The sequence below is a fragment of the Blennius ocellaris genome (assembly GCF_963422515.1).
Source record: "Blennius ocellaris genome assembly, chromosome: 15".
NCBI classification, from domain to species: Eukaryota; Metazoa; Chordata; class Actinopteri; order Blenniiformes; family Blenniidae; genus Blennius; species Blennius ocellaris.
In genome coordinates, this window is record NC_137664.1 from 20,953,307 (window position 1) to 20,967,841 (window position 14,535).

The 14,535-nt window shown below is 45.0% G+C and overlaps 1 protein-coding gene across 2 annotated transcripts in view; it reads left to right on the plus strand.

The window, feature by feature from the left end:
- The window catches only part of pam (peptidylglycine alpha-amidating monooxygenase), a 29,139-nt gene that overhangs the window by 9,276 nt on the left and 5,328 nt on the right, over positions 1-14,535 (plus strand). The window contains exons 7-21 of one of the 2 annotated variants that reach the window (XM_080510229.1): positions 84-167; positions 1,106-1,154; positions 1,240-1,307; positions 1,394-1,474; positions 1,563-1,639; positions 1,741-1,844; positions 2,687-2,880; positions 3,329-3,385; positions 6,987-7,247; positions 10,539-10,668; positions 11,309-11,425; positions 11,663-11,735; positions 11,829-12,039; positions 13,537-13,740; positions 13,943-14,058. In XM_080510229.1, coding sequence (XP_080366355.1) covers positions 84-167; positions 1,106-1,154; positions 1,240-1,307; positions 1,394-1,474; positions 1,563-1,639; positions 1,741-1,844; positions 2,687-2,880; positions 3,329-3,385; positions 6,987-7,247; positions 10,539-10,668; positions 11,309-11,425; positions 11,663-11,735; positions 11,829-12,039; positions 13,537-13,740; positions 13,943-14,058 — 1,826 coding nt within the window. The remainder of the gene's footprint in view (positions 1-83; positions 168-1,105; positions 1,155-1,239; positions 1,308-1,393; positions 1,475-1,562; positions 1,640-1,740; positions 1,845-2,686; positions 2,881-3,328; positions 3,386-6,986; positions 7,248-10,538; positions 10,669-11,308; positions 11,426-11,662; positions 11,736-11,828; positions 12,040-13,536; positions 13,741-13,942; positions 14,059-14,535) is intronic. The other variant, XM_080510230.1, reaches the window with a different exon arrangement.

Consider the following 14,535-nt stretch of genomic DNA (forward strand, 5'->3'; position numbering starts at 1 on the left):
CGGAGATGAGATTCACACAACTGCTGAAGAAAAAGCTTGGAGTCTCTGTGATTTCATGCCCGTTTTCTCTGCTTCATCCTCAGACGTTGGTTTTAAAGTGGGACGAAAGTCCAAAATATCCTACTTTGTGCTTCAGATCCACTACGGAGACATCGGAGCGTTTAAAGGTGAGTCCCGAAGGAGGAGGAATCGTCGCTTCAGAGCCGCCAAGTGAAGAAAACTCCAGAAAAAAACAAACATCCAGGGAGCGTTTCTTTTGATTTCGTTACTTTAGCCAATAAAACGCCACCAAAGAGGCCCTGCGGTGCGAATCATCTCATCATCACACATTTGTTCTGAACTGGAGTCCACATTAACCCTCAGACATCATTCTGGCCATTTTGGATGAATTCTTCCTAATTTTCTGGCTGTTTGAGTACATAGAACACATTTGTACATTGAATTTTAACATTTTGGAATTCAGACATTTTTCTGTAAATACTCTATGAAACATTTGCTTTGCATCTGAGGGAGTAAAACAATAATACTAATGATCGTGGTAATGGTACTACTGTTTAACTCTAAATACTGAGTGTTTAGCACTGGCTTGCCACATTCTCCCTTTTTTAATTTTTAACACATGAAACATGTTAAAATTGTTGTCAAAAGATTCGAACTTAAATCATATAGTATTTTTTTTTATTCTGGAAGAAACTAGCATCAAATGTTCATGCAGAAAGACTTCATTTAGTCATCATTTATTGACATTACCATCAGAATGTGATGGACTTGTTCAGACTGAAGAAACTTTGTAACGAGGAAACACGGGAGGAAGAGCTAAAAGTTAATAGACGGAAAATGCGGAGGAATCTTTGTTTTTTTGTTTTTTTCTTCTCCCGGTAAATAAATTGCCTTGAAGAAACATGAGCAGTAGATGATCTCGGGTGAAACGCTCCCCGGTATTGGAAAGACGCCTCCTCTTATGTTTTGTTCTCACGTTTGGTTCAACGATAAGCTCTCGTCTGACAAGAACGTGTTCAACACAGAGCATCGAGTTTTCACCACCGGATGCTTTCGTGTAGATTTTTTGACTCATAGCTGCTCGTTGTGTTTCTGTCTTCTTTAGACCATCACAGGGATTCTTCCGGAATGAGTTTAAGAATGACGACCAAGCCGTACGTTTCCACAATAACCTCCATTGGACAACGTTTTTCCCCGTCTCGCCGTCCCTCTGACTGTTCCTTTGTGTCCTCTGTGCAGTCAGCTTTTCACCGCCGGGATCTACCTGCTCATGTCGGTGGACACCGAAATCCTTCCAGGGAAAACAGGTGAGTTTGCCGCGCGTTTCTTTTTTACCAGTGCCCACCGGCTCCACCACTGACGTCTCCTGTTTCCCCCCCCCCCCCGTTTGAAGTAACGAACGCAGACGTCGCGTGCGATTACACCTCATACCCCATGTACCCCTTCGCCTTCAGGACGCACACGCACCACCTGGGTGAGTCACAGCAGAGGGTTCCAAAGCGCTACGTAGGTTTTTTTTCTCGGTGTCGGTGGAAGTCTCGAGTGCCTGGTTTCCTTCGCAGGTAAAGTGGTCAGCGGATACAGGGTTCGTGATGGGAAGTGGAGTCTGATTGGAAGACAGTCGCCTCAGCTGCCTCAGGTAAGTTCCTGCACCTGAAGCTACTCAAACGGTATATTTCCAATATTGTTTGGTTGTTCTCTGCGGCAGGTTTGATGTGTCACGGTGTGTTTTCTCTGCAGGCGTTCTATCCCGCCACCAAGGACATGAATGTGAAGAATGGCGACACCATCGCTGCCAGATGTGTTTTCACTGGCGAGGGCAGAACCTCCAAAACCTACATCGGGTAAATTCTGCTGAAACGTCGTGTCACTACAGCACCACGGCGCAGTACGTGCCGGAGCGGCGCGGGGCAGGAGGGTACGGTACGGCAAAGTGCACCCAGGCCCCACTCTGTCGGGCAGATTGTGAACAGCAGCGTCCAGCTCCTGCTGGATCTCCTCCTCCCGTTACTGAGAGGAGCGTCTGCACCTGGTTCGGGAGACTGCGAAGTTGTGTTGGACGCCGACGTTTCAATAAACCCAGTTGGCAAAATCACCCAAAGCGGCACATGTAAACGATAACGAGAGGGTTTACAGCCGATGAAATATTTCAATATTGCAGCAAGTGGAGAGTGACGACGGTCACTACCAGTCAGCAGACGGCTGCGTTGTCGCTCCTCCTCAGACCGGCTCCATAGTGTTAGGTACCTCAACGGAGGGGTGACGGAAAATCGGTTGTGGTTTTTTCTGTACCATTCACAACATTTTCAGTGGAGCCACACGAATCCCGTCCCGCCACCTCCTGGCACAAAAAGCGCAGTGGAACTGCAGCTTACCCCTGTTATCACACACCTTTTATAGCTCTTTGAAGTTTTGACTGGCTCATGTTTGTAGCTGTGAGGCGGCCTTTGTTTGGAAATAGCGCTCAGGTTTCAGGCACCGTGGTCTGTTCCATTATTGTCTGTTTCAGTCCAGTAGAGTGAAATATTTGGTAAAAAAAAAAAAGTGGTGTGACTGTGGATGTGTATCGCTGATTTTAGCTTTTTAAAGTTTTTAAATCCATCTTATTTCTAGAAAAAAAAAAAAAAAATCATCAGTTCATACAGCGTACATTAACCCTGGCTTGTTTCGTCGTCTTTCTCCGCAGCGGCACGTCTGACGACGAGATGTGTAACTTTTACATCATGTACTACATGGACAGCAAACACGCCGCCTCCTTCATGAGCTGCATGGACACCGGCTCCACCGAGCTGTTTGAGCAGATCCCAGAGGAGGCCAACGTCCCCATCCCCGTCAGTCCCGGGCAGATGAACTCCATGATGCACATGGGACATTCCAAAGGTCTGCACGCACACACCGTCACATGTTCCCTCAACTTTTCCTCCGCACAGTTTAATTAAGGCCCCGATTACACCACGACGACAAAAGTGAAAATGGGAAAACTTTAGTTGTGTTTTTGTAGATGGACAATAACAACAATGGCTTAATAACAATCCCACTTGATCGTCTGCACATACTGTTGTCCATTTCCTCGCATCGTTAACGTTTATAGTGTTGTTCTCTATGTGCATGTGTGGTGTGGTTTCATTGCAAAACCAACCAGCAGTGCCAGCTTGTGGCCCAACATGAACGCTTCATTGTTTTCAACATGTTGCTGTGCAAAATGTGAAAAAAAAAAAAATCGGAAACAAATAGTTGGAAAATTCTGACTTTGTCGCATAAACGGGGCCATAGATGAAAGAGTTTCCATTTCGTTCATATTCTAATTGGTCTTCTTTGATTCTGAAAGAGTCTCAAAGAGGAGAGGTGGTGGACACAAGCAAGGCAGAGCAAGTGCTGGACCAGGGTAAGTTTCACCACACTATGACTTATGTTGATAGTTCTAAAGCTCGTGCTTCAGGGTAGCAGAGAGCAGGAGGCTCAGATACTGTCTCCGATGGGAACGGGGATAAAATGAGAGTCTTATTGACAAAAGAGCATATCTCACTTTGTCATTTCAACATTACATCAAACCCGGAGGCAACGGGACAGACGTCGGAGGAGCAATCCGATCAATAAAAAGCAACAAAGTGGAACGTTTGCTTAAACAAAACAAATCACAGCTCTGTTTGGTTGAAGTAGGAAAAAAAATGGAGGTCACGTCACTTGACCATGTTATCACCGTTACCTGATTCCACGCAGCTACACAGCACATCTCTGGAGTGAAGAGGTTTCTCTAGAAGTATTAGTTGACTGTACTCTTGCAGGATCTTGTAAGATCCATGTAATCGGGCAGTGAGTTTAACTGGTGACTCCACAATGGATTGACCTGGATGAGGCCCAACCTCTGCACCTTCATGATGAACCCTGAGCTTGTTGTCCCGACCTGCTGTCGGCTCCGTGAGCGTCGTTCCTTCAGACGTTTCAGTTGTCGGACACGCAGGAACGAGCTTTCTGGGCGATCGTCGACTCGGGATTCTGCTCGCGTCGTTCAACGCCTGGGGAAAAGCAGCGTCCCGGGGACTGATGTCAGAAACGTCAACACGGCGTTGCATAATGGCTGCCTCGTGCGAACCAGGCACGAAATTCTGCCGTTCTTTTTCTGCGTGCGTAGAAAGAAATGGAAACGAGGGCAGACTCCGGTCATGACCCCAGCTTTGGTGGGAAAAGAGACTCAACTGTCACTTTGATCAGTGCATATCGATTGTTTGTTAGAGCTGAGTCAGCGGTTGTGGAGTTTCTGACAGTCAGAAAGTTATCGTACGGCCGAGTTTACGATATCGCAATGAGGACACAGTCCGAGATGATGTAGGCCTGTTGCTTCTCATTCAAGATTGTCCATCATCTCGGACTGTGTCCGAGATGATGGACAATCTTGAATGAGAAGCAACAGGTCTACAAAGGCTACGTTCACACTGCAGGTCCTGATGTTCAATCACGCTTTGTTTTTTTTCCCTGCTATATGATTTTCTTTGCCTGCTTATTCCCATTATATTTTAATTTGAATATATTGAAGGGTTGCCAGATGTCACTCACTGTTTCCAGCCCAAACCATGCAGATCCCGCAACACCTCGGAAAAAAAACAACCCAGCCCAAATCTCGCCAGTGTAGAAATCATGTTTTAAAACCGTAATGAAGAACACACCATAGGCACACATAATGCACGGTTAAGCAAAGTTAAGAGGTGAGAGTTTGGCGGATACCCACCTTAAGGTAAGCGAGCGTAGATTTTCAAGTGGTTGTTAAATGCAGGCCCGAGAAAATCTAAACAAAGTGACAAGGGAAAGGAGAATAAGGTGAAAAGAGAGCACAGCTTTTAACAGCTTCTTCTGGTGTTTCTAACATTTGCATTCGTAGCTATTGGTTGCAGTTTTCCTTTATCCTTTTTTTTTTTTTTTAACAGCTGCAGCAAAGCAATTTTATTTATTTTTTAATTCTTTTTTTGTAGTGGTATTTTCATAGTTCACAAAATTCCCCACATAACGTTTGGGGATCATCTGTACATTACAGTTAAATCTCCACAAAACATTAAAACCTGTATAAATAGTACCGAGATGAATGATTGGTCCTTCCACCACCTTGTAATACACACTTGAACTAAAATCTCATCACTAAAAAAAAACTGCTCTCCCTTGAAAAGGGAAACATGGGTGCACCGTGGTGTTTATTAAAAAAAAAAAGAATAAATAAAAGGAAAAAACCTGGTCAAAGCATGAAAAAGGAACAATAGCCTTTAACATTAAATAAAAAGATGTCCTCGCTGGTTTAATATACCTGATCCAGCTTTCCCAGCTTGTCAAAAACACATGTTGTTGCAGTCTTATGGCAAATGTAATTCTTTCCATCTTAAACACCTCGTATATAATATCAAACCACTCGTCCTCTGTTGGCTTTTCGACTTTCAACCACTTCCTTGTAATGGCCTTGCTGCCGGCTGCACCAAGTGTCTGAAACAGATATTGATCCTTAATATGTGGAAATGATGGGCAGATGAGTTAGTGTAGTGGTTTTTTGTGTGTGTGTGTGTGTTATAAAGCAGTTTTCCTTCATCAACCATATTTTGTGGATCTTCTAGCCAGTTTTTCCTGTTTTGTTCCTTTTTATCTGTGGCAGCAATTATAGCTGTTTTAACGTCAGTGAAGAAAACTATTCTTGCCTTTCTATTTTTTTTACCAGAGAGGAAAATCTTTTAAAAAATGAGTCCGATGTGCATTAAAATATGGTATTATGGAGCTCCGACATCACTGGAAGTTCAATGTTCGGACTGAAACGCTGCGGCTCAGGTCTGTGTTTAGTTTACTCACAGCTGTTTAAGAAGGTTTTAGAGACCTGAGCAAAGCAAAGGCGCGGGAGCAGTCGGGCCGGTCGTTGCTTCATCGTCGGTGTGTTGTTGAGCAGCAGTGTATTAGCGCCTCTTACGACATCCTCAGCAGAAGGCCGCAGCAGACTCACGCCGTCATTACTTAAGCCCTCGGGCCTTTTTCCGCAGTGAAGAAATGCAACACATTGTGTTTCGCAGGCCGGAGGAAGATAAAGCGGATGTTGCAGAGAGACATTGTTTCATCTGGCCTCTGGTGTGTAATCAAATCACAACTGTCCGCGATGTGCTGGGAGATGAAGTGTAATCCGAGGAACGGGCGTGAAAAAACAGGAACTGCCGCTGAAGGAAACATCGAGAGTGAGAAAGAGAAAGGGGTCTGACAGAAAATGGCCTGTTTCGGTTCTCTTTAGAGCAGGGGGGTCAAACATGAGGCCCGGGGGCCAGAAGCGGCCCGCCAGAGATCTAATCCGGCCGCCATGGGATTTTTTTTTTTTTTTTTTTTTTTAAGTATAAATATGAAAACTGACAGAGGCTGATCTAAAAACACTGGATTGGCAAAAATGACATTGGTCAGAATTTGACCTCCGACATTAATGCGTCTGTGGAGGTCGCATGACGCAACACCTTTCACAATAAAGGTGTCCAATTTATGTGAAGTGATACTTTAGACACGTAAACTCAAAACAATTTCCAGATGATGACACATTTTTTTAATCCTGAATAAAAATACGATATCCAGATACAGGGGACTGAGGGTTTTGTTTTTGCAAATATAATAATATCTGATTTCCTTTAATATGTAAATTTCAGAATAGACTGGCAAATTCTTGCAGTTACAAAAGGATCAAAGGAAGGAAAGACTGCATTTGCCAGTATCTGCAGTTTAACATGTGAGGTTTGACCTGTTGGGCCTCCAGAGGTCAGGTTAGGTTGATGTGGCCCCTCAACTAAGATCAGTTTGACACCCCTGCTTTAGAACCTTTACCTTTACATCCAAGTTAAAAAAACCTATTTTCTGAACCCTCTGGCTGGACTTTCCTCTGATTCACTCTTTACTTTTTGACCGTTCTTTCTGTAAGCACACTCCCTGACCGCACTCTGCTTTATTTCCACTCTGTCCTGTTCTTCTCTTGTCCATCTGTGCAGGTGACCTCTTATCTCTTATGTCAAAGCTGCTAGACCAGAGTCAGGACGTAGTTCACGGTCATAGGTACGACCCCGGGGAGCTGCAGCGGTCCCAGGCCGACCTGCTGGCTCAGATCGATAGCTTAATGCAAAAGAAAGACCTGGCCTTTCCCGACGCGTCGCTCGCGTTCCTCATGCGGGGGGACCCGGTCTTGGTGAGGGACAGAGTTCACAGGTTCCACCAGCTGGAGGGAACAGCTGGACCGGCAGCTGCAGGACAAGGTGGGTCCTGGACGCCGCTTCTGTCCTCCAAACATCCACAGCTTGATTTTGTCTCCAGCCAGTTGAAATGAGTCTCTTCAGCGCCTCATCTTTCTGTTGTTCTGGCCGCTTTCATACCCAGTTACTTTCTGTCTGTGTCTGTGTCTGTGTGTGTGTGTGTGTGTGTGTGTGTGTGTGTGTGTGTGTGTGTGTGTGTGTGTGTGTGTGTGTGTGTGTGTGTGTGTGTGTGTGTGTGTGTGTGTGTGTGTGTGTGTGTGTGTGTGTGTGTGTGTGTGTGTGTGTGTGTGTGTGTGTGTGTGTGTGTGTGTGTGTGTGTGTGTGTGCGTGCGTGCGTGCGTGCGTGCGTGCGTGCGTGCGCGCGTGTAACCATTTCATCCCTATTTTCAACACCCATGAATTCTGGAAAATCATAGTTTGAAACAACATTTTGCTTTTAAGCATGTGGCCTTATTCTGTCTTGTTGAGACCTCAAACTCATCTTGAGATCTCAGAATCAGAACTTGAAAGTTTTATTTGTTGTAACATAGCATGCGTGTGTGTGTATATATATATATATATATATATACATCTAAAGTTATCTATGATGAAAATGTCTATTTTCATGAAACCAAACCATTATTATTGAAAATGACTCAACATAAAGGCAATTTTAAATCATTCTTCTGTTGTAGAATATGGTGAAATTGCCAAAGAACTCCTATGGCTGTTTTTACAAACTCACGCTGACAACTTGGCTTTAAGCATAATGCCAGTTTGCTTGCTTTCAATGCCGCACCACTGACCTCTCAGCTCGGGTTGGTGAAAAGAAATCAACGACTTTGTTGAAATTGTCACAATTTGTTTGGTGGTTTGGCCAGATTGGAGCCTCCTGCAGGCTGGGTTTGCCCCCCAGGCCTATTCGTTGACACCCCCATTGTAGAATAATAACTTGACTTTTCTGTAAATATGTGACGAGAGGAAGAAAAGTCTTTCTATTTATCTAATTCCACTGGTGGAGAGACCTCTGCTGAGCTCGCATCAGAGCTCAGATCGTCCACAATACCTGCAAAAATTTGAGTAAAGACCAAAATTAGGGAGCGTGTTCGCATTCCCTCTGCAACCAGAGTCCTATTCAGGGAAGAACTGTTTTGTTTGGGCAACGTGAACACGCTCACCAACTCTAAACCAGCTCTAACAAGTGATCTCTGGTCCCCTTGAAAACGTGAGTGTCAGTTAGTTGGTAAACAATCTTTCGAGAGGGCGGAGGAGAAGACATAGTGTGCAAAGCATTCTGGATAGGAAGCAAACAAAGCTAACCGCGTGAATCAGAAGAATGAGGCGCAGGAAGAAAAAGTAGGAAAATCTCTCGTGGGGTAGTGAGGAAGGCTCTCATTGACATCTGGTCTGAAGACTATATTGCTATAGTTTGTTGCTACCCATTAGCCACAAGCTAACTAGCCTAGCCTCCACGGGCTAAAGTGACAGGACGTCCGGTTTTGGTTCCGGACCAATAAATGAGCCGTGTTTCTTCTTTACTTCCTCCTTGGTCAGTGTTTGTTTAGAGCAATTGTTAGTTAGTGCAGTCAATCACAGCTGAATGTTGATTTTAAGTATTTTAAGAGCCTGAAATCACAAACACATCAGATATTTAACCTCCAGTGTTGTGTTGAAGTCTGTTTCACATTCATATATAAGGTGAGGTTTAAGGTCATTGGATGACACGCCTTACAATGGGGAAACTAACTCTTAAATAGAAATAATCATCTGTACACAGTTTAAAGTGAATCCAGACTCAATTATGAAATCAGATATTGAAAACATGCAGGACACTTCCTGGTCCAATCGTGTATCCCAGTAGAATATAACTGGAAATCAAACGACAAAAGGACACTTCCACAATAAGAGGAAGTCAGCTGGAATTTTCTAAGAAGTGAGTAGCCGGTCATGATTCCCTGTGAGAGTGCAGTGGAGGGAAACCACTGACCTGGAGTCTGTAAACAAGGAGTAAAGTTCAGGCCATCTCCATCCTTATCTGATACACACCCACAGGACACTATGGAACAACATTGAAAAAGTATTTCCATGTGGATGGATGGTGTCTGTCTGTGAGTAAACTGCTGTTGTAGTGTCTCGTCGAGGGAGTGTGAGGCGTCGCATGCACCCGGCGCTCCGAGAATGTGGGTCACTTGGTGATAGTTTATTCACACCAGCACTAATGACATCTGCAGCCATTGTTTGAGTCCCGCTGACACTCAACATCCTGCGTTTAGTCCATTCAGAGGCTTTTGGTTTGTGCAAGTTATTCATAAAGACCTCTGGCTCTCATTTAAAGTGACTTCAGTTTAGTTTTTCAAATGGTTTGGTGATTTGGAGGCCAATTATGACTTAAGGCCCAAACATGCTTCCTTCACACATCAATTTCTGTGTGTGTGTGTTTGTGTTTCAAACGCTGTCACGCATCCTTACATTGATTATTTATTAATTTAAGACATCCAGTAGAGGACACTGCTCGTTGTCGGTTTCTAATCTAATTTCTAATAAGTACCAGTGTTTGTCCCAGATCTGTTTGTATCCACACACTCATTCACCAAGTCTTTCCACCAAGGTTTCTTCTTTGATCCTTTTTTCTGCTCACACATGAGCTCCACTGCTCTGCACTGCCCCCACAGGTAATCAGCGGTATTAAACACTGCTCCCAGAGCTCTTCAGACATATTAAACATTCCTATCATAGGCCTTCGGGACTATTACTGTTCGCTATGCATCTTCAAGCCAAGTCCTTTGAGTTTTTATCTGGAAAGCTGGAAATGCTGAGTTTCACGTTCATAAAAGAACATCTCCACGTCTATGAAAAGCCTATTTAAACTTCATCTGTGTTTTCACGGTATTCACCTCAGACATGAAGAAAAAACTGCATGTTTCTCTGTGACTATCAAAGATCCTCATTTAGCCTCATGTTGTTGAAGTCTGCTTCACACTCGCAGCAAGCTGGAGTTTAAGGTCCGGGGGAGGCACACCACCCAGTTGAAAACCAACTTCAGCATCAATCACTGTTAGATTAATGGAAAATGTCAGAATTTAGTCACCTGGAGTTTCCATTTTTATAGCTTTTATTAGGAATATGCATCTGTATGTGGTGATAACAAACAGAATACTGAAAACCGTGTGTGTGTGTGTGTGTGTGTGTGTGTGTGTGTGTGTGTGTGTGTGTGTGTGTGTGTGTGTGTGTGTGTGTGTGTGTGTGTGTGTGTGTGTGTGTGTGTGTGTGTGTGTGTGTGTGTGTGTGTGTGTGTGTGTGTGTGTGTGTGCGCAGACTCCCACTTTGAGCAGGTGCTGGGCTGGCCTCAGAACTCCCTCCAGCTGGGTCAGGTGTCTGGACTGGCCCTCGACTCGGATTCCAACCTGGTGATTTTCCACAGAGGAGACCACCGCTGGGGGTTGGGGTACGTACCTGACGCGGGGTGTTTCACCGGCTGCTTCACACTCCACCATTTTGAAAATGGGGTGACCGGAGGTCGGCGCAGGACTCGCTGGAGATTTATATCTGTGGCTTGGTCTGAGAGCAGCTCGGGGTCCCTCCACAAGAGCTGGAGGAAGTTACAGGAGAGAGATACCTGGGCTGCTTCGCTTCAGTTTTGGGTAACAGACCAGATGATTGACACCCGTAACACTCATGCTAACAGTCCCAGATTCTTTTGAACCCCACCTGTATTTAGGTAGCACTTCCAGTTCAGGTTGGCACAAATCAAAGTGCCTCGGAAAAGAATGAAATGGTTAAAACCAAGAGAAAACGACGCAAGACGAAGAAACATCAAATACAAGAAGTAAAAAGCGTATGATGGTTAAACTCTTTAGTTGACATAAAGCTCTGCTGGGGCCCAAACGTAGAGAAAAACACACAAGATGGAAAAAGTCTAATAGACAAAAGCGAAGTCCAATTAAATGTAAAAAAAAAAGAAAAAGAAAGAAAATACAGCATACTGATAAAGTAAGATGTTCCAGTACAGTGGATGATGATCTTATCGCTTCGTTCGCCATGATTCTGTTGAGCAGGTTAAGAGTCTTTGTACTTGTGTTTCACAGCACTTTTAACGGCGACGCCCAGTACCTGCAGAGGTCCCTCGGACCCATCCAGCAGTCCGCCATCTTGGTTGTAGATCCAGCGACAGGAAGCATCCTGAAGGCCTCCGGGAGAAACATGTGAGTCTGTCAGTGTGTGCGTGCGTGCGTGCGTGTGTGTGTGTGCGTGTGTGTGTGTGTGTGCGTGTGTGTGTGTGTGTGTGTGTGTGTGTGTGTGTGTGTGTGTGTGTGTGTGTGTGTGTGTGTGTGTGTGTGTGTGTGTCTGTGTGTGTGTCTGTGTCTGTGTCTGTGTCTGTGTGTCTGTGTCTGTGTGAGAACAGACCTCACCTGCAGTCCTGCGTCACTGTGATGTTTCAGGTTTTACCTTCCTCATGGAATAACAACAGACCAGGACAACAACTACTGGGTGACTGACGTAGCTCTTCACCAGGTACGACGTCCAGCTTCTTTTTCAAAGCGTCATTAAAATGTTCATGTTTTCAACTTGTCGTCAACATGAATTGTGTGTGTGTGTCCTTGTCAGGTGTTAAAGGTGAGCAGTGACGGCAGAGACACCACCCTGCTGGCTCTGGGAGAAGCTTTCGTACCAGGAAGTGACTCCAAACACTTCTGCAAACCCACCGACGTGGCCGTCGACCCCGAGAGCGGCAACGTGTTCGTGTCTGACGGCTACTGCAACTCCAGGATCCTCAAGTTCACCTCTGAGGGCAAATACCTGACTCAGTGGGGTGCAGGTAACACACACACACACACACACACACACACACGTCTGTTTGGCTTATTTTAACATCAGCTGCTGCTCACGGCCGGTTGGCAGAGGTCACCAGTTAACAGGGGCACCAAATAAACTGAAACAACGGACAGTGTAGCTACATCTTGTAATATGGATGCTGATATCCAACACAGAGTTGTGACTCCACCGTTGAGAGTCAATGCATGATCTGCTGCGGGGGGGGGGGGGGGGCAGATTCTCTCAAGGGTGATTACTTTCAGAAGAAAAGCTCAGAGACTCCGCCCCCACACCGAGGTGGCATTGTATTGTTATGGAGAACGATCGACGCCGAGTCGAAGTGACTCGAGTAGCGCTAGAACAGTGTAATGGAAAAGCACCATAAGTTACATAAGCGGTTCTATGTTGGTTTTTTTATATATATACATTTCCACAGCAGACCGCTTGTAAAAAAAAAAAAAATGGATCCAACAAAAAAAGTGTCTAAAAGCAACTAAACTTTTTATTAAAAAGGCTGAATCTCACGCTCAATAATTAGTTATTATCAAATGCATTCAAAATGGACAATACTCAGCATTCACAAAGATAAATCCTGTCAGATTTGGAAGAAATAAGTCTATTCTATTTTTATTTTTTTTTTAACCCCTGGTGATTCAGGCTTTGTGCAACTCCGAGGTCTCTAAACTGTTTGGACTTTTCAGCCTGACATTGTGGAAACATAATGTTGCAGCAGGGAAAGCGGAGTGAGCTCCTGACGTTTAATTTGACATAGTTTAAACGCTGAATGTGACAAATTGAGCCTTTTGGTCATAAATGTCACAGGATCTAATGGACTAATCCAGATGGAAACACACGTGCACACAGAGCTCTATTTACATTTGTTGTGGACACAGTGCTGCACGTGGGCCCTGGAGCCAGACAGGAAGCTGCTCTGAGGTGGAGAACATCCGCCTCACCTGTTCTGAGTAAACACAGGAACATAAAACCCACTTCACTGTCTTGTCTATTCAGACCAGAGCAAACAGGTACGGAGGCGCAGCTCTCGTCCATATAGATCATGTGACAGGTGCTATAAATAGAAATGAAGGTAAACACTTTCGTGGCGGCCTCAACTATTCCCCGAGTGCAAGTTTAAAACTGTTAAACTGCTCTGATCAGTAACTGGATGACGATAACGGACATCCAGGGTTCTTGTGCGTCTTCCTCCCACTAAAACCCCAGTAATTCCCCCTCTCTCTCTCTCTCTCTCTCTCTCTCGCTCTCTCTCTCTCTCTCTCTCTCTCTGTCTCTGTCTCTGTCTCTCTGTCTCTGTCTCTGTCTCTGTCTCTGTCTCTGTCTCTGTCTCTGTCTCTGTCTCTGTCTCTCTGTCTCTGTCTCTGTCTCTGTCTCTGTCTCTGTCTCTGTCTCTCTCTCTGTCTCTCTCTCTGTCTCTCTCTCTGTCTCTCTCTCTGTCTCTCTCTCTGTCTCTCTCTCTGTCTCTGTGTTGTCGGTGCGTCTGCAGGCTCTTCAGACCGGAGGAGGCGGACCCCCTTCCAGATCCCCCACAGCCTGGCGTTCCTCCCGGACAAACAGGAAGTGTGTGTGGCCGACCGGGAGAACGGACGCATCCAGTGTTTCATCGCCGAGACCGGGGAGTTCGTCAAGGAGATAAAGAGGGACGAGTTTGGCGGGGAGGTGTTTGCCATCACCTACAGCCCAGCTGGAGGTCCGCCCACTGCTTCACGTCCCTTTGTTTACATGACATTTACAGATCTGTCGCTTTGGAGTCTGAAAAAACCCAATCCTGATGTTTTCTTGCTCATACTCTGTAAACTGTGGCTTTAGCCTTGTTCTCTCTTCCATGAGTGCTGGTCAGTTGTGTGTGTGTTCATGTGTTCATCAATGTGTGTCTCTACTTGCACATGAAGGTGGGCTGATCTTCGCCGTGAACGGCGGCTCTCTGTATTCGTCCGGTCCGCTCAAAGGTTTTGTAATCGATTACGCCACAAAGGAAATTTTGGACACCTTCAGCCCAACTGAGAAGGTAAACACCTGAGTGGCTTCTACGTGTGACCTCATCAGTATCCCTCATCAATAACCCTCATCAATAACCCTCATCAGTAACCCTCATCAGTAACCCTCATCAGTAACCCTCATCAGTAACCCTCATCAGTAACCCTCATCAATAACCCTCATCAATAACCCTCATCAGTAACCCTCATCAGTAACCCTCATCAGTAACCCATCAATAACCCTCATCAGTAACCCTCATCAGTAACCCTCATCAGTAACCCTCATCAGTAACCATCAATAACCATCATCAATAACCCTCATCAATAACCCTCAATAACCCATCAGTAACCCTCATCAGTAACCCTCAATAACCCTCATCAATAACCCTCAATAACCCTCATCAATAACATCAATAACCCTCGTCAATAACCCACTCTATTATTTTATTAGAAATAAGACCCAAAAAAGCTAATATTGTAAATTAAAAAAACAAAGAAAGATGAAATAC